This window comes from Gallus gallus, chromosome 2, assembly GCF_016699485.2.
Source record: "Gallus gallus isolate bGalGal1 chromosome 2, bGalGal1.mat.broiler.GRCg7b, whole genome shotgun sequence".
NCBI lineage: Eukaryota > Metazoa > Chordata > Aves > Galliformes > Phasianidae > Gallus > Gallus gallus.
The window spans coordinates 88,754,863-88,779,361 of NC_052533.1; the positions used below are offsets into that span (position 1 = coordinate 88,754,863).

Consider the following 24,499-nt stretch of genomic DNA (forward strand, 5'->3'; position numbering starts at 1 on the left):
ATAGCACTACTGGTAGCATTTAAGTCAACGTTTTCTGAATGTGAAAAAAATTACTAGCATTTATGCAATCTGTAAATGATACTCACAGGCTGAGACTTCATTTTGTAGTAACAGTTGACTATATTGAATTGGAGATTAACTGCTTTTACTTTCATGCACTTTCAAGTGCTCTGTTGTGTCATTTTCAAAACTCTGTGTTCTGATTGTAGGCATTCCTGTTTGCAGCTTTCTGCAGATAAATTTCTTGGTAACTCTCAATTTTGACTTTCAGACCTTGGTAGGATATGGTGATGGTGACAAATAGATTACTTATTCCACAGGAGTTTGTAAAAAGGTACATAAATGATTTTTTCTCTGTTCATGGTGCTTTTTGTTGTTATGTGGTAGTGACAAAAACAGTGTGATTCCTCTCAGAAGAAATGCAAGAGAATCTGAAAGTGAGGAGTCATTTTGCAGTGTTCTTTTCCTATTTTAGGCACTCAGAAGTGTTATTAGGACAAGATAAAAATGTCCAAGGGACACAGCTTAGAGCTTTGATTCTTCCTACCACAATAAATACGAGAAATAGACATCATGGTGGCAGAAAAGATTGTAATTTACCTGAACGTGGTGTGAAAGTCAGATATGAAGACTTCTAAAGCATGTGTTTGCTTTAAAACTTCGGCATTTATTTATTTTTCCCTACCAAAGTAACAACATATTGAAAGATGTAGAATATTTTGTTGAGATGTTTCTTTTTCTCTCTGCTCCTCATTAGCAACAAGTATTGTACGACATCGTCAAACAATGTAGACCATCTTTTGCTGAACTTAACCTTGTGTGACATAATGGTTTCACTAGCGAGTGCTTCAACGCTTCAGGCGGATTCTGGTTGGTTGGACATGATAAGGAATTTTGTGACAGACACTCTCCAGGATGGCAGCAGGCTGAATAGCAAGCAGGTGAATAGATTGCTGGGTGTGACGTGGAGACTAATGCAAATACAGCAGAACAAAGGTAAGATAAGTTTATCAAAAGTGATATCTGTGCACTGGGAAAGGTTGAGTTTTGTTGTTTCTGGGTCGCTCTGTCTTATATCCTTGGTTATTACATCCATAGTATGTTCTGTCTATGCAGGTAAATTGAATTTTACTCACGACACTGAAAATTGTTTCCTGTTTAGGAATGGTGCTAACTTCATACTGCTGATACTCAAAATTTAATGTATTTTTGTACCCATCTTCTGTTTTTACTTCTTTTACATCTTAATCATAGAATTGTAGAATTGCTCAGGTTGGAAAAGACCTTAAAGATCATCAGTCAAGTCCAACTGCAGCCCAACCATACTTCCCTAACTCTAACAACCCTTCACTAAATCATGTCCCTGAACACCACATCCAAATGGTTTTTAAACACATCCAGGGATGGTGACTCAACCACCTTCCCGGAGAGCCTATTCCAGTGCTTAACAACCCTTTCTGAAAAGAAGTTTTTCCTGATATCCAACCTAAACTTACCCTGGTGCAACATTCTTAAGACATTCTTAGAAATGAGAAGTTTTGTTTATTGGAAGAAGATAATTACCAGGGAGGAGAGCTGTGTGATGCTTTCATATTTCAGTCCTTATTTAAAATCCTTAATGTAGCTTGTAAGCATTCTTGAGTAATGCCATATGACAGTACTAGTTCTCCGGTAACATGAAAAGTGCTCAAGGCCAGGTTGGATGCGGCTTTGAGCAACCTGCTGTAGAGGAAGGTGTCCCTGCTCTTGGCAGGGGAAATGGAAGTAGATGATCTTAAAGGTCCCTTTCAACTCAAACTGTTCTATGAAATGCCAGGATGATTCTGATGAAAGCTGTTGTAGTGTTTGATTTTAATATTTTTCAAAGGGAAAATACATTCCAGTTATGACTTAGAGGACCGTTAGAGCATCGTGTGTTCTGCTTTGCCGAAGTAATCCTTGACTGTGATCCAGATAAGACCTTGCATGACATGCCTGTTCAGTGGTTGATGCAAGACTTACTAAAGAAAAGAATTTTTCAGTAAACGTTAAGGTGGCAATGGTCTGTTGTGTATCAGTCTGGTAGAACTGAATTCCACAGCCAGCTGGAGTTTGTGTAAAGCGCTTTGCCCTTGGCAACAGTTTTCATTGCTAATGTTGTAAGATAAGATGATGTCAGATGTCCCTGAAATATATTTCGGCAGTTAGTAGCTTCTCCTTCCAAATCCTTTTTGGTTAGGAATCTGTCTAGCATCTCCTACTATCTCCTAGACAACAAAGATAGTAACTAATCATTCCTATCTACGCTTCAAAATTGAGCCTCCTATTGAAAACAGATCATTGTCCACAGTCATAGATGTGTCTGTCTCATCATCTGAGCTAAAGCAAAAGAGCTGTTGCTTAAGAAATGTTTCCAGCTATTACTAAACTGTTAAGTCAGATGCTTCATGCTTTTTCTTGTATTAAAACATTGATTACTGCTTTGTCTACCAGACTTCTGGAAGATATTGTAGAAAAAAGGTTTGTCTAACTGAAGTAGCAGTTTTGGTAAAAGAATTTTCCTAGACATTGCAGAAAATTAATGAAATGAGATTTAAAAAACAAACAAACAAAAACAAACAAAAAACCCAAAACCAACCAAAAAAAAAAAGACACAAGAAAAATTCCTCCACACATTTAAGTGAACTTCCAAAAGATTGGTATGTGTGCATCTTGTCTGCTGATTCTTTAAAGGCTCAGGAATTTTGCTGCAAGTAGAAAATTGTTTACCTCAGAAATCTGTATCTGTTGTGTGGAAGGTTTCCCTTGTCCTTTCTAGATAATCCTTGTGCAGTACAAAAAGCCTGCCGAGATGTAAGATTAAACCTAATTTACTAGATGTTGAGTAAATACAGCTTCTACGGGCCAGATAAATGGGCTAGCAAGAACCTCATGCATTTCAACAAGAGGAAGTGCACGTGAGGAGGAACAGCTGGGGCTACCCAGATGGAAAATGGCTTGTCAGAAAAGGACATTCAATGGACATGAGGTTGACTATGAGCTAGTGGCAAAGAAGGCCAAACAGTATCCTGGACTACATGAGGAGTGTTGCCAGGAGGCTGAAGGAAGTGATCCAACTTCTCCTCTCAACACTGGTAATGCAACATGGAGTCCTATGTCTGTTGGGCTTCCCAGTTTGAGGGACATGGAGCTACTGGAGATAACCTAATGAAGAACCACAAAGTGGTTGAAGGATTGGAGCATCTTTCATATGAGGAATCGCTGAAAGAGCCTGGAGAAGGGAAGGCTCATGGGAAACTGATAGATGTCTGTGAATACTTGCAAAGAAAATGGAGCCAGGCTCTTTTCAGTGGTGCTCAGTGACAGGACAAGACGCAAATAGCACAAACTAGAAGCACAAGGAGATCTTTCTAAATATCATGGAAGACTTGCCTACTGCATGACTGAGCAAAGGTTGCTCAAGGAGGCTGTGGAGTTCCCACCTTGGGTAGGGATTTCCAGAAGCTGTATGGTCCTGGACAGCCAACTTTAGGTGATCCTGCCTTGGCAGAGTGCTTGGACTAAATGGTTTTCAGAAGTCCCTTCCAACCTCAAATAGTCTGTGGAAGAAGAAAAGTTGCTTGTTTTTTTAGTTTTTCTATGGTGCCATAGAAATTCTAAGCTGTATTGTGCAATATGATAGTCCAGAACTTGGTACACACTGAAGGCAGAACTCTGAATTGTTTAAAATTTATCTTAAATTTAGATGAATGGTCTGAAAGTGTTTACTTTGTTTGGAAGAGAACACAAAAGAAAAAATGAGCTGTTACAGTCAATGTTTTCATAGAACACAGTGGAAATCAAAGGAGGGAAATTTAGTTAGGAAAAAACAGAAACAAACAAAACCAAAGCAAAGTAATCCCACCACGCCAAGCCTAATAAAGGAGAGATTACATAAAGCCCATCGTTAACCTCCTTGGCATTATGCATCAGAAGTATGGTGGTATCTTTGCAGTCTTTTTTTTTTTTTTTTGTCTGAGTTTGAGTAGCTATTTATGCTAAGGTGAAACACACCACTTAATTTGAAAGTCTTGAAGACATCATCTGAAGTTATCTCTCCATTGTTTAGGATCAAACTCTGGATCTGGTCTTTATAATAAGAAGGTTTGCTTCTTTCTTGCATTTCTCAGGTATGACTAGAGCAGCAGTTTACCTTCAAGTTGTAATTTTCCTTCAAGTGAGAGAGAGAAAACAGTCACTTCAGAAGGGGAGTTGCTGTGTGATTAAAACTGGAGCATGAGTACTTCAACTGTGTTTTGGAAGTCTGTACATTTTGGACCTTTTAAATACTACTTTTTTAATAGTGGGTTTTAGAATTTTGTATTTAAACTTGTCCCATTTATAGGAACCAATTCAAACAGTGGAACTTGCTTTACAGAACGTGCCATGGAGAGTTATTGGAAGGTGGCTGAATGTTCTGTGTGCTTAAAGTATTTATTTCTTATTACAGTTGTTCAGTTGACATTTATACCTTTATATGATTTCTAGCTCATTTATGAACTGCTAGCTAATTAAGAGTAAGCTAGCGTGCTGTTTAAGAAATGCTGTCCAAGATAATTGTAGGATTGTGAAATGGGTAAGTTAATGCTCCTGGTGAAGTCAAAATAATGTAGTAGTTTATCCTAATTAAAATTCTTTCTAATATTTGATATATTTTTTTGGTTGACAAATTTGTTAGATTTCAACTTCTGAATGGCTGCCTGCATTGTGATAGAGTATGACCACGCCATTTCAGTTTTTTGTAGTGTGCCTTTTACTATGTGTAGTAACTTAAGTACATTCCTTGTTTTTGCTGGAACTTCACCACTGGGAACCAACCCCTGATCTGGACCTGTAGTCATTTTTAGTATGGAGCATTCTTGTTAAAGTGTGATTTCCATGGGCAGAAGTAGCTCTGTTCTGTTACTTCAGCTGTTTTTGAATATATAACTTAAACTGCTCTGTTCATTTGAATGGAAAACAAAGGATTGTATGATCTTTTCACACTTAATTTTTACTTCCAATAGTTTAGTCTGGCTTTTAAAGAACACGTTTTGTCATGTTCTTAGTGTGCTGTACCTTCTGCACTTGCTGGCCAGTTTTAGCCGACTTTAACATAAGGTTAGAACTCAGACATTGTTTTAAGCCTGGTGATAAAGCATAGCTGGCTGAAGCTTCAGAGAAGAAAAGCTTGCAGTGCAAGTTTGGCAGTTCTCTTTGTAGCGACTTTCCAGTGCCTCTGGAGGTATGCATTTTCATGTTAATCAGAGAATATGGCTTGGAGCTGGCTGCTTCAGAGATGTGGAGAGGTAATCAGATTGATGTGCACAGGGAGAAAGGTAGCTAGCAGGGAGATAACTGAAGACACCGACAGTGAGATTTTGGATGCATTGATGATGAGTAAAGGAGAGTGTTTTTATTTCTGTAGGGGAAAAAGGCTGTGGAATGCAGCTGTGGGAAATAGGACTTCATTAGTTCTGAGCTACCTTGCGACCTGGTGCACTAAGTTGCCTTCAGGAGGCTATGAAGTTTTCATTCCTATGTTGTCTCTATATTCATGTGCTTCCTTCATAAAGTATACAACAAGGTGATGTAATGATTTAGAATTCTGTTCAGCTGTTGCGAAATGTTTTGGTCCTTCAAAGATGACTGTAGGTATTTTCAGATGCACACACAGGATGTATGATTGGTATATATGCATGATTATTTTATTATATTATTATTTTTTTTCTTTCTAGTGGCTACAGAACCCTTGATTAAAGCAGTATATACGCTATACCAGCAAAGGAATCTGCTCTTTCCTGTCCGTACGTTGCTTTTGAAATTTTTTAGCAGAGTTTACCAAAAAGAAGATTCGAAGACTCAAAGAATCAGGTAAAAAACGCTTCAGTATTCTCTTTAGTTTCAACACAGCATATTTATGTTGAAAGTTAGAATATTAATTTCCTGTGTGTGTGAGTTGTGAAATGTTTGTGTGGGTCTGATTTGGCACTGTCGCTGAAATTTCAAAGTTCAGGTTGATGTATATAAGCCTATGTATCTTTTTTTTTCCTTAATCTAAGTACTGGATTTAATGCTTAACTTGCAATTAATCTTTTAACAACAAGTTCGTTGTTTCTACTCATGTGGTAGCCTTCCGTAGGTTGTCAGTGCTGTGCATCTATAGCAATGGACCCGTGTCCATTACTCCAGCCTGAGGTCATGGACTTGTGACTGAAGTGGTTCTGTTAGTGCATGGCTAGCCTAGTGTGTAATTTTCTTTATTAAAAATACTTTTCTTTCATCACTTTGGATGAGTGACTCTAAAGAGACTAGGGTTAAGAAAATGTTGTCCTTTTGGTTCCTGGTTTCTTGAAGCTATTAGGTACCAGAATTGCTTCAGGTAAGAGGAAATTATTCTCTATGTTGCTGTTAGAGTTTTTCAGTGTAAGATTTATCTAAATTATTCTAGAAAGGTTGAGACTTGTCAACTCATCTGGTTCTAGCTATGTAAAGTCCTTAAATAGAGATCAGTCTGCATCAGCCTTGAGAACTATAAAAGGACGTATGATCAGATCCACACTATCTACTTCTGTTGCTAGGCTAAAATCAAACCTTGGGGCTCCCAGAAATGCTGCTGTTCATTAGCGAAGTCAGTCTTTGGGAATTCTTTTCTGTACCTCTTCTACTCTAACTCTTGTAAAATGGGCAAGTCTGAATACCGATAATTGGATGTAGAGACAGAAATCTAGCACTGCTATTTTAACAGTAGGAAATAAAGGAGGGAGTTTGAAAGACAGGGAGAAAAAACTTGGCAACATCCCATTTTTCTTTTTTATCTAGAGGTGAAAGACATGAATTTTTTTTTCATACATTTTGCTGTTGCCCAGAGCTCACATAACCACTTTTATCTGTACTTACCTGGAAGTCTCAAAACATCTCATCTGCAATTTCATATAGCCATCTAATGCCTAGGAGGCTTTGCCTTTCTACCTTTAGATGTCACAAGCAGCAGTAGTTTTCCTGCTGTTCTCCTTCTCAGTCCTCTACATGGAATGGCGATGTTTTCAGTAACAGCAAGTTTCTCTGTAAACACTTCTCCATCCTGATTTCTATGTCTAATTTCCTTTTTCTAACTGCTAATCCTGCAAATTGAACTAAATTATTCTTCCAGTTATTCCTTAATTCCTTTTTACTGTGTTTTCTACATTTGCAATGTTCAGCTTTGTGTTAGTGTTCACAGGAAGAATAAATGACTTGGCTGTGAATGGCTTGTGGGTAGGGTGAGGAATTACATATGTGGTTTGGTCAAAGTTTTTGGTATGATTTTGTGTATCTGGAGGTAACAAATTGTTAAGAGAGTGAATGTCTTTGAATAACAGCACCTTTAGGAGAGTCGTGGTTGAGGTAATTTGCCAGCATGGCATAGGAATTCAGTGACAAGACAATAAATAAGATACAGGTATCCTTAATTTAATTATTGCATTAATAATTAAATTGCACTTGAAAAAATTACTTTCAAATCTGGACAGTGTAAGTAAGAGACCTATATAAAAATCTTCACTGATCTCAGTATTTACTGTTTTATGTATAATATAAGTAGAAATATAGTAAAGTCTAAAAAGGCAAAGCAGGATTTTCAGGTCACCCAGGTTAATATTTTTTGGCGGGGAGGTAATAGGTTTTGGATTTGTTCTTGGAAACTTGTTTTTTTTTTTTTTTTTTTAGTCTCATTTTTAAATATTGTTGCTTTTTAATCGTCATTGATTAAGAAATGAAACCAGATGAAAAAGACATTTTGGATCTTCACCAGGGGAGAAGATGAAGAACTTCATTATGGCTGACATAAATGCTTGATTTATTGTAGTAGTTGAATAGGAAAAGTAAATGAACTAGAATAGTGTTATCAAGTCCTACTTAAAGCAGTGAGTTCTGATTTGTTCTGTTTTAAGATGTATCTGAATGGAGAAGCAAAATGTCAGTAAGGTAGAATTGAATTTGAAAATCTGCTAAAAAGAGTAAGAGCTTGACTGGGGAGATCAGTACTATTCAGGATGTAGTAATCACATTGAATTTCAGCTTGACTCATAGTTCATTAAGTATAAAATGATAAAACATAGGAGAAATAGCAATGTTGCTTTGCTGGCCTACAGTTCACAGAAATACTTTCAAGAAGAGTTAAAAGTATGTATTGCAAAAACTATGGATCAATCACAGAGTCACAGAATGGTTGGTGGCTCTGCCTGTGGCGGGGGGTGGACATTCGTTATCCTTGAGGTCCCTTCCAACCCAGGCCATTCTGTGATTCTGTGATCAAATAAATACCTTTATTATAACCCTTGTAGCATGCCAGTGTGCTCAGCTGTCACATGAAATATTAAAATATTTATTATAGGCAAATCATCTTATTGCAGTTGGTTATAATTTAATTACACCTAATGTTAAAGCAACTTAGTCAAGACTAGGAAGGGTAAAGGGTTGTGTTATTTTTTTGCTCCCTTTCTTCAGAAGTCGAAGTAAAGTTTTATCTCGCTGGTTGGCTGGCTTGCCTCAGCAACTTGCTCTGCTTGGCCTGAGAAACCCTGAGCTTTCAAATCAGCTGATCGATATCATTCATTCTGCTGCTTCTCGCTCGAACAAGGAACTACTGCAAAGTTTACAAGCCACTGCTGTTCAAATATATGGTAAGACTTTGCACTGCAGTGTTCCACATTTTTTTCCAGTCCCTTGGCAGGAAAGTTGCAGTATGTTGAAAATAGAGGTTTCCTAGGTGAATATCAAGTGTGTACCGCGTGTGTTGGGATATCTGTTCAGTCTTGCAATGTAGATTGAACGGAACCATGGCACCACGTATGTCATTTGCCAAAGTGGCAAAGCGATTGGTCGAAGTTAGCAGGACTTTAATCTGATTTTGTGTATTTAAAGAAGTTTGAAATTTGACATTTTAAATACACTTGTCAAGATTTCCCAAAGATTTTTTCTTCCATTAATGTATTGCACCTGTAAAGTATTCTGCTAAAATAATTTAAAAAAGTGTACATTTCTCTGGAGTTGTGCTGTGGTGCATTCTGGCAATTTTGTTGGGAGTATTGTGATAACATTTAGTTAATAGTCTTGACCAAGGCACATAAAATGGCCTAGTTTGTTTCCAGTTTGAAGATAAGCTTGTGCTGCTTGCTCTTGAAGATGTGAAATGGGAAATGTGAGACAATGGATTTCCACACATTCAAATATCAAAAGATAGAATGTTCCAAACTTTGTTAACATTTAAGTTTATTAGCCTCTTTTGAAGAATCTAAAGTGTATTTTGTGCCCAGCTTGTAATTCATTCTTTGTGTTGTTTCAGACCCACTAGATGGCACTCTGGTTCTTCTCCCAGCCGAGGCCCAGCGGCGGCTGGTGCAGCTGGTGTACTTCCTCCCGTGCCTGCCCACCAGCCTGCTGGCCTGCTTGAGTCGCTGCTGTATCATGGGAAGAATGTCCTCCGAGCTCGCTGCCACTCTTATTGGCATACTGCGCATGAGGTAATGTGCTCAACCTGCTCTTTAAGTAGGGGTGAAAACACCATTGATTTTGTTAAACATGAACTTCGTTATTGGTTTGTGCTTGTTTAAAACACAAAAGATCGATACAGAATGTAAGAATTGGCACCATGATGTAATTTAATGCTTCTATCAAATCATACTCCTACACTTTGCCTTGTCCTTACACTGGCCTATTTTCTGCAGTGCTTGACGACAAAGTTGTGTTTCTTATGCAGTATTGAGCGCTCTCTACCCAGAATGTTAACACTGGTGGTCTTTGGTCTGCCACTGTTGGTGGCTTTTCCTTGTAAATACTTCTCATTTCAATACATGAAGGGGGCATACAGGAAAGCCAGGGTGGGTATTTTTGTAAGAGCTTTTTGCAACAGGACAAGGGGAAATGGCTTTAAACTGGAAGAGGGTAGATTTAGACTAGACATTAGGAAGAAATTATTTGCTGTGAGGGTCGTAAGACACTGGAATAGGTTGCCCAGTGAGGTTGTGAATGCCCCCTCCCTGGAAGCATTGAAGGCCAGGCTGAATGGGGCTTTGAGCAACCTGGTCTAGAGGGAGGTGTCCCTGCCTATAGCAGGGGGTTGGAACTAGGTGATCTTAATGGTCCCTTCTAGCCTAAACCATTCTATGACTTGACCTCATAAATACTTTGACTTGATAGTGTTTGTAGTGCAAAATAACCAACCAGTCCTCTTCTGCTTTGTTTTTAAAGCATTAAAACTTGCTTTTCCTATAATTATCACGCTTAAATATTCAAGTCATGGTTACTACTGGGCGAGTGCCTTGTTAGAAATCATTCACACACTTGTTGTTTTGCTCCTGGCTTGAGTTTATTGATGAAGTTGGGGAGAGGTTGCTGTTCCATGGAAGTGAGTGGAGGCTAAGGTTTCATGACGTTGCTCAGTATTGTTAGAGCCTGCATAAATGAACAGGAGTTAACCTTGTCTGAATTATACTTAGCAACATTTTTTTTTCTTTGTGCTTTTTCGGATTTGTTTTTGTTAAACTATAACATAACACAATGCTTTGCCAAATATTAGCTGTATAACTTGAGAATAAGCTGAGTAACACATGATGTTATGGTGATTAAAATTTATAATATTCTCTACATAACACATTGCTGCTGTAAAAATGAAAATCTCTTTTTGGCTTTGGGAGGGAGGATCTCCACTGTTTAAAAAAAAAAAAAAAAATCCTTGCCATATATGGGAACTTCAGTGGCAAACTGAACAAATCAAAGGAAAGCATTGTGTGAAGACAGTAATAAACTCTGAGGTGATTAATTTTTTTTAATTAGATCTTATCTGATTTTCATTTTGGGAGACTTTTACAGTAACAGTAGAGCTGTATTCTGAAGTTTATTTGAAGGTACTAGGTGGGCCATTTGATCATTTTGGCAGAAGATGTGAGAGTCTGCTGGAGGTTGGTGTGCTTACCACAGTAGGTTACATCTTGGCAGCAGAGGAGGAGGAGCAACTTTCTCAGAGGTGTAAAGAAAGTCTTTTTATCTTAATTTATGGCATTTGGAACATGTTTTAAATGAAATTGGATTCAAAGGTTGTGGGTTATCTACCTAAGAAGTTGATCTGAAGTAACTATGAAAAATGAAACTTGTAAAAGAGATACTAATCTTAACTGAGCATTGCTTCTCTTTGGTAAGTCAGTTCCCACTGTGTTAAGAGGAGTCAGTGTTAAATAGGAACTTGATCAGTTGTCTTTAGAAATGCACCTGAAAAAAACGCAAGTCCTTGTAAAGGTTTGAATAAGGCTTTTACAGACAAAATGAATGTGATGGCATTGAAAATACTCTCACCTACATTGCCAACTGTAGTAGTAGGAGTCTTAAGGAACTTGAAAAGAGGCTTGACCTTTTTTCAGCTGTGGCTCAAAAATTTGTTTTGTGAAAGGTGTTTTATTTTCTGGTCACAATTGTAGATTTTTATATTAAGAAATTCATCATAGGATGCCTATAAGAATTGGAGAACTGAAATGATGTCAGAAATGGGCTGCTGTGAAGTGGGTGTCCAGAAAAAAAAAATCTTTGGGACCGTTCTTGGGTGACTGAAATTAGCCATCATGCATGTAAAAACACAGAAATAAGTATTAATTGATATTAATTGCCAGAGAACAGAGCATTCTCATGTATCTTCTTGTTGGGAAGAGAGTTGTGCAGTTGAGGACACAGTAATCCATTTTCTAGATCTGAACTGTATCTGGGCTTTAAGGAACTTCATTACCTGTTATTGCACGTAGGGTACATTAAATAATTTTCTAGCTCTTATCAGTAATGCCTAGCTGGATTACTGTGTTCAGTTTGGTGGCTTGATTTTTTGGGTAATGATGTGGACAAACTGGACTGAGTCTAAAGGAGAGCAGACAAAGAACGAAGTCTGTTAGCTGTGATAATGGAGAATGACTAACAAATCGGCATTGTTAGGCAAATGAGACTGGGAAGGAGGAGGAACTTGTGTGTGTAAAAGGCTTTTGAAGAGGAATGAGGGAAAGCATTTTTATCAGGATTAAAAAGATAGATATGAAATGTAAGAAAAATATTTGCTTGGAGTGCTAGAGGCAAGTCTGGAGTAGACTGTGTAGGAAGAGGGTATAGAATATACCTCACAGGAGGTATTTAAAATTGAGTGAATGCAACTATACCATGGGTAGCAGAGGGTAAAGCCTTGATGAAAGAGAGAGGGACTGAGTAATTTCTGGCAGTCATTTACCAGAATTGTGTCACTGTGATTAAGTTCAACATGAAGTTCTTGAAAGTAACAGTACTATTTCAAAATATATGTAACTTAGTGCTGTGCCCCACTGTGATTGCTTGGACATTTTCTGTTGCTTTCTGTAGCTTTAAACTTTGTATAAAGCACCTGTTAGAAATCAGTTCATTCAGAGACCTCATTTATCAGTAAAAATAGTGTTGTCACTAGATGGCACTATTTTTCTTCCATTGCATTTTTTGTTTTCTCGGGTGAGGGGATAGTTTTTATAAATCTCTTTTTGCTAAGCCACCTGCTTATCTGTCATGCTTTTAATAGATTGCATTCAGTAGCATCAGAGGCTCACTACTGTATGTGGTAATTGTTTTCAATGTCTTTGAAAGCCTTTATTTCTACATTATTTCTGACTTTGGAGCACGTACGTTCTTACGTGCATCTGAGGATGTGCATACATGCCCATGTATGCTTGCTAGGGAGAAGCTGCGTGATAGTGAATCTGATGAATGTACATATGGATGATAATAGGACTGTTAAAATTATCCCAGGACCAATCATTATAAACTGAAAGAACTTACACATCTTGTGTGTGCACATGTGTGCAAACTATAAAAGTAGATAGTAAATGTATGTAGATGGCTTAAACCACAGTCCTGTCACGATATCAGGCAGTGAACATGAAATTATCATTATTGTATAATTTCAAAGCTTTTGTTGATTGGAAGAGGATTTTTAAGACATCCTGTGTTTTCCACTTTTATTTTTGTGATGGTGAAATCAGTAGCCAGGTGGTTTGCCTGAAGCCACCAGGTGAGCCATGGTGGTCTGCATGTGCTGAGAGATGATGCTGATACTACTGCTGTATGTAACGGGAAGGCTTATAAGAGTGATCATCTATGCTGCTAAATTACTAGAACAGTTCTTGATATGCTTTTGGCTTCTATTCACTAAAGCTGTCCTGGAGAGTGCAAGCCTAGAAGCATTTGGAAATTTACAATGGCTTAAGTGGAGCCACCCTGTTTAGGTTGGTGGCAATCTAAAAGTGCAAACATGACTAGACAACACTAATTGATGTCTGTTGCCAGAGAATGAGCTTTCCTGCTGTCAGTTCTCTAGGTTAGATACAGTTAAGAATTTCACGTGAAAATAAGAGATTGAATGTGGTGGCTTGGCTTACCTTCCCCTCTCTTCTTCTCCAGTGTCTATTGTGCAGGGCCTGAGATGTAACTTTAAATCCAGTCAGGTTGGGATTTGAGAGATGGAGAGTTAGGAGATGAAAACCTTTCTTCCTACAGAAGGCGAAAGGTCTGGAGGAACATGAGAACAGTCTGCGACTTCAGTGTGAGAGAAATTAGAGGTAACAGCTTCTTGGAAGGAGATGAATTCTCTGAGTCACTCTCTGATTTAAGCGTCTAACAGGCTAAAATCTGTGGAAGCAAATGGAAGGATATGGGAAATATTTTATAGAGTGTTTGCCCTGAATCCGCAAGATGGAATTGTCATTATTTACGTGGCACGGCTTTAATGTATTAAGACAAACCTTTTGTTGCGATGCAACATGTCGTGTTCATAAGGGAATTAACGTCAAAAATTATTTTTCATTCATGATTTATTGGAATGCCTTCTAGATAATCAAATAGTAGGTCTCTGCTAATTAAAGAATGGTTAAAATGTGTTGGCACAGAATACTCATAATAAAATAATACTTATTTTCAGAGCAGCTCTCAGAGTTAATATATAATCTGAGTACTTAGTGTGATGTATTCTATGAAATTTGGATTAAGAAATGCAGGCTATGACCTTGTAATCAAATATCTTAACTAAGATATTAGATTGCTGATGCTATGGGATAAGTTCTCTTTCCTTTTAACGTGTTGTGGTACAAGTAGGAAAATCATTTTGGCATAATCACATGAACACTATTTATTTATATGCTTTATTTAAGCATAATAGCTACAAGCTTTTAAAACAACTTTATCTATTGGAATGGAGTGTCTGCAAATCACTGCAACAGGGAATTGCACAGATAACACTGTGCTACCTAGATTTAAAACAAAATAGAAAGGTATGTGGAGGGAATTAATTTATGGCATTTCTCATTTGAAGTGTGCATAGTGAGATTTCCAGTGGCTTCACAGAGCCGTTTCTTGTTGGGCTCTCTCCCCGCTGCTTCTGTTGCTGTAGAAAAGAAGGATGAAAGCCATACGCAAAGGCTGAGCGCTCTCTCCAAGGAACACCTAGAATCATAGAATGGCCTGGGTTGGAAGGGACCTCAAAGATCATCAAGCTCCACCCCCTTGCTGCAGGCACGGCCACCAACCTCCATACCAGGCTGCCCAGGGCCCTGTCCAATGTGGCCTCGAACACCTCCAGGGATGGGGCATCCACAACCTCTCTGGACATAAGTGATGTGGGAATTCCTAGACTTTATAAGTTGTTATAACTCTGAGGATAAGTTGCCTTCTGCTTGTCATTCCTGTAAACGGATTATTTCCTTAGGAGATGGTGTTGGCATCTCATCAAGCAAGTGGGCATGTTGGTTCCTGCTGCCTTCAGGAGTCTGGTGCTTAGGAAGAACATGAGTGGACTTGTACCTTCTGTTATAACAAACACCAAATATGTTATCCAGAGTTGTTTTAGGCCATAGTTTTTAGTAAATACTACTTTATTTACTTTTCCTAGTTATGTGATCTGTAGCTTTTGCCAATGTGGACTGGGGAGGCACAGTGATAATGTAAAGCGTAGGTCACTAGGAGCCTGCACTCTGCTTTATTAAAGACTTATGGAATGCATTGTTGTAGTAAAGAAAAACATTCCCAAATAAGTATTTACGAGCAGGGAGAATCTTGGAGAGAAAATTGTAACTCATTGCTGTGAAGGAGTGTTTTTTTTCTCATTTAAAATAAAACACTCTCCCTCTATCCCTACTTTCAAGTCTTTACAAGTGGTACAAAGGAAGATCAGGTGGATGCACCTCGTAGTATAAGCTGAAAAGCACAGAGGTGTAGGAAGGTGTAGTTGTTAGGAGTAGATTGCTAAGAAAAATGTAAGAGTGGTGAAGTCTGTATTCACCCTGAGCTTCAGATCTGGGTGTGTTACAGCACATTCCTTCATCCAAATTTTGCTCGCTGTTATGTGAAGCCTAAGACTTGAAAGGGAGAATGCTAAGCTTTTCTTTAAGGACAGCCCTCTAAATTTGTCCCCACGTTCTTATTTGCCGTTTGATATCCCTAACCAGGAGGAGAAGAATTATATTACTGCATTTACAGTTGCACCAGGCAGTAAATGCCTTTTGCTCATTAGTGAATGCTTCTGATTTGTGCTGTCATTTATAATGTGTAAGCAATTTTTTTCTTCAGACAGCTTTCGCAACCTTAGAGCAAATGAGTAGCAGACAGGCTTACTTTTAACAAAGCATAGCTCAAATTGTTATTTTTTTAAAAATAGGATTCATATTTTTCTGCAAATCCCTCTTAATTCCTTGCAGATGTTTGTTGTGTTTTGCCACATCTCCAAATGGAAGCACTTGATCCTTAAAAGGAGATAACCTCACACCACTAGCAAATGATTGCCTACATACAACAGCCTGTTAAAGGTAGAGGAAAAGCTCTTCACTTGCTTTCATAGTTCACGTCCAAGACCCGTGCTGTCTACAGCTAAGTTGGTGTGAATGAAAGGGACATGGAGGCAGGGCTGGAAAAGTATTCAGAGATGCTGAGTTTTGTATAATTTCAACATCTGCGTGTCTTGGGTTCCCGCCCTTTCAAAATCTGGTTTGCAGACACGGTGTCCCAGTCCTTATTGACAGTGTAACACAAAACTGATTTGTTTTGTGCACCCGTCCTAGTATGGCACTTACATGTGAATTTGTTCCTTCCAGTGTGTTTTGTTGTTTATGTGCACATAATTCTTTAGAATGAGAATGTGGGAACATTTGGGATGTGTTGTAATGTACTTGCCAAACTCTTCGTGCCAGCTAATTCCATGGTTCTTTCTTTACCTTACGTTTTACAGGTGTTCTTACATATAAGCACCACGTTAAAGGTTTGTTGGCAGTGCTACTGGTTTTGCAGCTAGGTGTGTATGTAAAACACGAGGGGTTTGTAGTGCTTTTATGTGGAGACTCGCTAGATGAGAGACCTATATGCTATTGTCTTGGAAGGGTTTTAGTCAGCTACTTGTACAGTGACCACTGAGTAGTATGCTGAAGAAATGGGAGTCCTCAACTCTGGAGAACCTGCTCCGGCATCTTGGTGGAAGTCTCCTGCTCCCAGTGAGAGGCAGCTAAGCAGTTTAGTCTTGATAGTTGAACTCTCTAGGCTGGTATCAGGCTCACTGTATTGAGAGATTGTAGATGGCCTACATCATTAAAACAGGAAGTCAAAAGAAAGAGGAAACCATTTCTTCACCTCTTTCTCTGGAAGACTTCTGAATGCAGCGCCTGATTGATCAGTGGAAGATGTGCAAGTGATAAAAGGTGTTGCGCTGTGTGTCTGTGGTTCTGGAGAAAAATTCAGACTTGCTTCATGCAGTGAAAACAGTGTGTTTATTGCAACTATTGTGAAAGAATCAGTTCGCTTCGCTTCTCTTACATTGAGGCTTTACCCAAACTCCTGGGTGGGCAAAAAGAGATGCTCACTTTTATCTTCATGAGTTGCAGAAAGATAGAATGTGCATCTGGGAGGTGGTGGTGTGTCATCTGTGATAGGTGAATGAGCTGACTGAATGGTACTTTAAAACAGAGAGTAATGTGAACATTGTTGGCAGGCTTTGTCATCTCTCTTTCTGGGTTGTTTCTGAGTAGGCTACAGTACGAGTGCCTGCAGAGATCTCATGAACCTCCAATGATGTCTGTCTTCAGCTGTATGAGCTGCGCAGTTAGTTCTGCCCACCTTTTCTTACCCTTAAAACCAGTCCTCTCTTCATGTGAAGCCTTCCTTTCCTACACTGTATCTTCTTAGTTTTCTGGATTTCTTTTTTATAAGTATTATAGATTATTCCTTATTCATGCGTGTTTACCCCTTATGAAGGCTTCTGCTGAGGATGCAGAACATTTGAGTTCACTACCTTCCTCTGAGAGGGAGGCCTATTTCCTAACAGCGAGACTTGGTCATTGGACTATTTTGAGGAGGGGTGCTCCTCAGATAACTCGTAGCTAAGCTTTCTTAATTCATTTTTCACTGAGTTGTAGTCTGGGTGGATTTTTATTTTTGTTTGTCCAGGAAATGGGTGAATCAGCTGATGGCCGTGCCAGACAGAGTATGTACCTGTTTTGGGTGGAACTGAGTGCATCAGTGGAAGACAGAAAAAAACTCCTTTTAGGAAACCCCTTTCAGAACAATTTTGTGACCTAGAAGTGAAGGAACAATTGTAGGAGGCTTTGATTTAAATCTCTGATCAATTGTTAAAATGAACTTTTAATGGGGTCATTCAACGCAGAGTGAGTTAGGTTTATCAGCCTGTTTTCTTTCAAATGCTTAAGTGCTTCTGTAAAACTTCAGGAACACTGTGTGCTAGAGTATCCTCTGTTATGGCAATGGAAGCACTTTCCTGGAATTTGAAAGAATTGGATTTTGGTTTCCTTGAACAGAAAACTCAGATTTTTTTCATCTTAGACTTCTTGAATTGTGTAATCCTCACATTTATGAATACAAGGGTGGTAAGTATCAGTGTCTCAAAGGAATTGTGAATCTTGTATTTGATTTTCCTTTTTACTCTTAAAAAATACTTGGACTGAACACAGTAGTTTTTAGGTTCATTACACTTATTTTCAACTTTGTTACTGAACAACAACATCAACAAAAAAGCCAAAATAACCCAATCCAAATTCTAAGCAAGGTTTGCCATGTTTGATAGGTGCATTGCCACCTGGAGTCTGAGTTCTGTATTTTATAGGAGGAAGGTTAATAATTTCTACAGTTATTCCAGCAAGTTTCATTGGAGTTCTTCTATGGGAGCCCGTTAGGTTACTTTAAGACCTCTTATGAGTATGTCAAAACCAACACCTGAAGCCTGAACCAGAAATCTGCTGGTAGCTAATTTAGATCAGGAAGCACAATGATGATAATTGGATGTGGTTGAGAAATAATCACTTGTGCACAAACTGCGGTTTACAGATTTTACTTGCAATCCTTTGATGTAACCTAAGCTGAAAATAATGGCATGAGCAGAAATGGATCTGCTTTTAAAAGTTAGCACCAAGTGGTAGAAGTAATGATATGCACGCATGCTGTCACAGATAAATATGTTCTATGCTAATGGCAAGAGAAGTAGTGATTTTTAAGTTAATTGGATTCAGATTTGCTTTTAATACCATTTGGTGTATGAAAAGGGTTACTTAAAGGTGCAGTACTAAATCTTGGTAGACATGTTCTTACGGATAGCAGATAACCTTATGGAAGTGGCAACGTTCAATTCATCGTAGTTAAATTAGTAGTGGGTTTGGAGTAGCTGTCTGGAAGGGTCTCACCGATACAACTTGATAACAGGTTCCCACTGCAGTGAAAATTTATTCAAAGGAGGGAGATTATAATGAACTTGTTGCCTCTATCCCATCTACAAATCATTTTTTTTGTAAAATGTTTAACATCCCGTTGATGAGCATTTAACCATTTTAAAATGCATATAGTTCTTAATCATCCATGGTAGCAGTTTTACTAGCTTTGGCTTGAGATCTCTGAAATGGTTTGTAATGTGACTGTAGTACGTCAATATCTCTTCTAGAATTAAGTTTAACTTCTGTGTTCTCTATTTCTGGCTCGCCTTAACACAAATCCCAAAATGCAGTAGCTTCAACTGTGCTATAGACATTGGGATTCTGAGGTAATTGAGGCACTGATAACTAGTTAGACTTTGTGTTTAAATTAACTTTATTTATACTGTGGTGTTCTTCTTGTACTTGCACTACTAGTAAGACATGGGTCTTAGTCTTAATCTGGTACAGTGTGTATCTGTGAGATCCTGATCCAGTCCTTGATTTAATGACCTTGTGTTATTTTTTCCATGCTGCGTTGTGTGTTAAATGCACCACAGTCACTGGGAGAGTATTTATATAAAGTGCTGACAATAGGAAGAAAAGCATAAGAGAAATCTCCACTACGAATAAGGCTTTTCTGTTTTGAAAAAAAAATTAGTCTATAACCTGAGGATGAGACCTGATGGGAAATGTTACTGCTGAGTTACTGGCCTCCAGTTTAAAAAAGTTTGTGATTTATCCAGCAGCTCATGGAACTTCTGCAGTACAGATAAGGATGCAAACCAGTATGCCTAAAACCTCTTTGCTCACCTGAATTTGCAAGCTGCTCCGTTCTTACTTTCCATCTCATGCCTGATGGATGTGATAGTTAGTAAGGCCAGGAGCAAGTCGGACTGTGGTATCCTTTGTTACATAATCTTGATTAATCCATTCATCTGTGAGTTGAATGAGACAGAATTTGTTTTAGAGACAGTGACATGTAACAACATTGTACAACAAGGCATACGCACAAAGGCGAAGCTGAAGATTATAGGCAACTTCCTCTGTCACTTTCTTAATTGAGTGCTGGCTTATTTTTAGCCCTAATGCTCTTGTAACGCTGAGACTTGTTTTTACGTATGTGATAGCTTTGGCATTTTAAAAAAAAAGTAGATTGTAACTGAGTTCCAGGATTCTGGTTTTATATGTGCATGTGTCAGTGCAGCTCTGCTTGCAGATGAGTCTTAAAAGCACTCAATAAGTCTCTTTCTGTGGGCTCTCTGTGATCCCAGAGCAGAATAACAGTGCTTCTCTCTGCTTCCTCAGCTGTAGACGTCAGTGACACTTAGCATGGTATCCTGTTGGGATGCTTGAAAGGCTCATTCTGTTTCCGTGAGCCTGAAAATAGTTAGGTATGAGTAGCAAACCAACACTGGTAAAACATGTGAAGGGTTTCCAGAGTCTTAGCCATAAGCTTCAGAATCCTGCTTGTGGGTAAGCTAATGTGAGGAGCAAATAAGAGCAGTGACACTGCTTTGGATGAAAGATCTGCATAGCCCAGTGCATTGCCTATGGCACTGGCTGCAAGTGAGATGCGTAGGGAAGGACAAAAGCAGGGCAAGCAGAGCCCTAGCACTCCACATTACATTTCCACAAGTATGTATGGTTTTGAATTTGAGAAACAAAAGTTATGGTCTTACAGAATGCCCCTGAAAAGGGAGAGGTCAAGCAGCTGCGATAATAGGTTTGCTGTGTCTTAGCACATTGCTCCTTTATGTGCTTTAAATTGCAAAGCAGGTCTTTAATTCTATGTTCAATAGCTTCAGCTACTCTAAAGTAGACAATGAAGCTGCTTTGAAATGGTATCTATTGTTACTGCAAAGGGCTCTATCAAAATTAGTGAATGTAATGAAAAATACAAGCAAGAGAAATCAAACTGATTTATTGTGTTGGCTGTTGTCGCTGTAGGAAAGGTGATAGAGGTGTTTATGAAAGTTTGCTATCTCAGTAATTCAGTCTGCATGACAACCAGAGCCTGTGTAGGGGCACGAAATTCAGTGTTACTTGTCTGGAACAGACCAAGTTCTGTTTCTGAAGCTGTTTAAAATGCTACTCTGACGACGGCCGTTAGAAACAGGAATGCTGAAATCAATAATTTAGCCATGCTAATTGATTGCATTATGCCATTAGGTTGTGAATTCTTAATGACGTGTTTTTTTAATAAACTATCTACTGTTGGTTTTGTGTAGATCGTCCTTTGCAGGCTGGAAGTGCCAAGTGCAGGATAATGCAGTGAATGATGTGGACTATTTCAGCTTCTTGTTTTCAACCCTTATAGGTAATTCACATGAATGTCATAATTTAGAGTTAACAAAATGAAATTTGTTTTGGTAGTCCATTGCTGGGTAGAACCTGGAATAAATGGTGAAGTAGTTACTTCCTGAAAGTGATTCTAATCCCATTGCTTATTTTTGTTGTGATATATCCTTTTTTCTCTTGATCCGATTTCTGACACCCTATTTATATGCTTTGATTTTCCATGCTGGCGAATATTTGCTTACTTTTTCTTAATGTCTTGCAAATATTTTATAAAAGTGTGAGGAAAATCCAAATTCCCTGCATAGCTTGAATGAATTTTTTTCTTCTAGACTTACCTGATGAAATGAATGTCTCTGATTGGCTCGTAACAATATGAATTTAGAGTGCCTTTTGGATTTCCTATGGACGTGCTTGCACCATTAAAAACACACTGTCAGAATAAAGTGATCAAAGTATGTTGAAGGGAACTGCCCAGAGCTGTCACGTGCACAGAATCACCTCCCTGCCGGATTTGCACTCAGATATCACCACAGAACAGAATTATTGTTGCAACTTACTTTGGGAAGGTGCGGTGGTTAAAATGGCACAACGTTACTGAGAAGTATTTTCCAGTAACTTTCCCTGTCATAAAGAGAATCATCTCTAACACTCAATTACTTTGCATTCTAAATTACCTTTTTCATGAAAAACTGATGGCAGCGGTATTGATGGTGCAGAAAATGAAAACAAGAACGAACTGACTGCTTTGAATCAGCAGTTCTGCTTTATTAAAGCATTTAATACCTGGCTAGAAATAATTAGGCAAATTAATTTTTTTTTTAAGCCCGTGGGGCATTATGAAAGTCCCTGCATTATTGTGAACACCCTGTGAATTGTCTTGCATTCTATTTGCTTGTTCATTTTTTAAAGATACGTGTGTTGAAAATATAATGTGGCCTTTGTATGGTCTTGCATACCGCATTATGGTTTAAATTGGTATTCTTTCAATCTGTTGTTTTCTTTTGGAAATCAGAGCTTAGATTTTGATATACCTAATTTAAAATACCGAGCAAGATCATGTGAATGATGCTGTTAAAGTAGAAGAGTGCTTGGCTTGTCTCGTGACACTGTTGTACTGCTTATTTTTCTCTAGGGTTTTCAAGAGAGGAGTTGACTAGTCTCCAGGGCATTAGAGGAAAACCACACATTAGCCAGACACAGCTTTCACCTGTCCGTCTTTACCTAACAGATCTGGACCAGTTTTTACACCACTGGGCTGTGACAGAGGTAATACATCGACACTAATTCTAAATGACAGCATTCAATCTCGAAATGCTCTCTATCCCTTTTCTGCAGGTGTCTAAAATCTTCTCGTGGGTTGAAAAAGAATGAAAAATGTTACAGCAGTCAATCTGCTAATTTTTCCTTACAGCCAGCAGATAATATTTCGAAGGAGGCTGCTTTAAAAGGTGAACATTCAGGTATGGTGTTCAAAACACTGGTCGTGGAAAAAATGGGTGGAAGCCTTGGCTTGGTCGAAAATTCTCAGACACTGGGAGGTTTAAGACCAGCAATACAGCTTGGCTTTCAGAGAGAAAAAAAAGAACAACAACTTGTAAAAACATTAATTATGGAGAGTTTTCTTTGTGAAATTTCACTGTTAATTGAAAAGAAACCACTTGCATTACATGAGATTTTTACTTGGGAGTAAAATTAAGTTGGTGTTGGTGGCTTCAAATAACTTCTGATGCTTATCTGATCAAAGTTGACTGGATTATAAACTTCACTGTGAATTTGGTACCTGTTTGTAAGATCCTAAGGATTGGGAACTAAAAGCTTAATTTTATTATTGGTTCTAAAGGGATCTGAGCCACCAGACTTTATTCAGAACTGGTAAATATTAATCTTCATTGTGGCTCATCTCTTTTTTATAGCTTAGCCCACAGAAACCACTTTAAGTTGTGAAATCATATTTTAAATCATGTCAGTTTTACAGTATTTATGAAATCTGTCATGAATACAAAAGGAAGAATATAACAAAGTTTTAGCTGTGACGTATTTTGTTTTTTCATTGCAGTCTTCTTTGGTTCAAGAAAGCAACACAGTGGTTTTTTCACCTTTGTGAAGTTTAAGTGATAATGTACTAAATGTAACAACAGTCTTAAACATATATTGCATGTGTGCTGTTTTCCATAGAAAAGTATTTTGGGCAAACTTATTTGGTACCATGACTGATACAAAACCTTACAAGTCCTCCCTCCAGTTAGTTGGCTTGCCAGAACAGTTGGACTTTCCTTTGTGTTTTCTGTACTGTCTCTTTTCTAGCTGCTAATGACACGTGCTCTCAGCAAAAGAGCCCTTCTCCAGTATTGAAACACTAGAACATTTTATCTTCTTGCCCTGTACAGAACATAGGATTGTCCCTCTGTGAACTCACAGAGGAGTCACTTTTTCCAATCTTTCTTAGCATATTATATATTTTATCAGCTTTTGAAGATGCTACCCCCTGTGTCCTCTTTCCATCCTCTTTTTTGATTTTTCACAAATGTATCTAAATTGGCTGAGAGAACCACGCGGTAGGAATATCTTAACCTGGGGACAGTGAAATGAGTGGATTATAGAAAGCTTGTTTGCATCCCTGGTTCCTGCTTTCAAGTTTGATCTACTTCTCTTAGTGCAATCTATTTGTTGCTTTGGTGACAACAAGAAGAGTCGTTACATACAGAAACTTGATTTTGTCAGGTTCTCCAAAGTGAATAGCAGCTACTAAACAAAGAGCTGGATATCCCTGATTAGTTGTGGAAAAGGATTTGGACACCATGTGGAGCATTTCAATACTGATGCATTTATGTGTTAGCCTGAAGTGTTTTCTGGGACTAAGTAATGAGAGAAGACAGGAACAAAAATCCCTGTATGAGGAGCAACGTGACCTTCCAGATCCATGGTGTTTTTGTAGATTCTAAGCCAAAAGGATGTTCAGGATTGCCGTTTACCACCCTGAGCTTGATACTTGGTTGTAGGATTTTCCTCCATAGTGTATCACCGTGGAGAGAAAGTTATGATAGGGAACAGTCAACGTAGATTTATAGAGAACAGATTGTGCTCAACCAGCTTGTTAGCCTTCTGCAACAAGACAGTTGGCTTGATGGAGAAGGGGAAACTAATACATATTATTTGTCCTGGATTTTGTGAGGTTTTTTGTGCTGTATCCCATAATGTCCTTGTCTATCAGCTGACAAAGAGTGGCTTAGTTAAGTTGTTGGTGAGATGAAAACTGCCTGAATGGCCAGGCCTAGAGAGTTGTGATCAGAGGCACGAAGTCCAGGTGGAGCCAAATCACTGTGGTGTACCCCAGGAGCCAACATGGAGCTTTCTAACCAGTACTTTGTAACCTCTTTATTAGTGACCTGGACGGTTAGACTGAGTGCACCTTCAGCAAGTTTGCAAGTAGTATAAAACTGAATGGATTGTGTGGTAGATCAGATGGTTGCATTGCCAGTCCAATAGGCTGG

The 24,499-nt window shown here is 38.5% G+C and overlaps 1 protein-coding gene across 3 annotated transcripts in view; it reads left to right on the forward strand.

Moving 5' to 3' along the window:
• The window catches only part of TEX10 (testis expressed 10), a 49,720-nt gene that overhangs the window by 13,286 nt on the left and 11,935 nt on the right, over positions 1 to 24,499 (forward strand). For 2 of the 3 annotated variants that reach the window (NM_001031008.3, XM_040684462.2), the window contains exons 6-11: positions 758 to 996; positions 5,736 to 5,871; positions 8,485 to 8,660; positions 9,323 to 9,500; positions 20,939 to 21,027; positions 22,141 to 22,274. In NM_001031008.3, the coding sequence (NP_001026179.2) occupies positions 758 to 996; positions 5,736 to 5,871; positions 8,485 to 8,660; positions 9,323 to 9,500; positions 20,939 to 21,027; positions 22,141 to 22,274 (952 nt within the window). Of the gene's footprint in view, positions 1 to 757; positions 997 to 5,735; positions 5,872 to 8,484; positions 8,661 to 9,322; positions 9,501 to 20,938; positions 21,028 to 22,140; positions 22,275 to 22,419; positions 22,469 to 24,499 lie in introns of all 3 variants that reach the window. The other variant, XM_040684471.2, reaches the window with a different exon arrangement.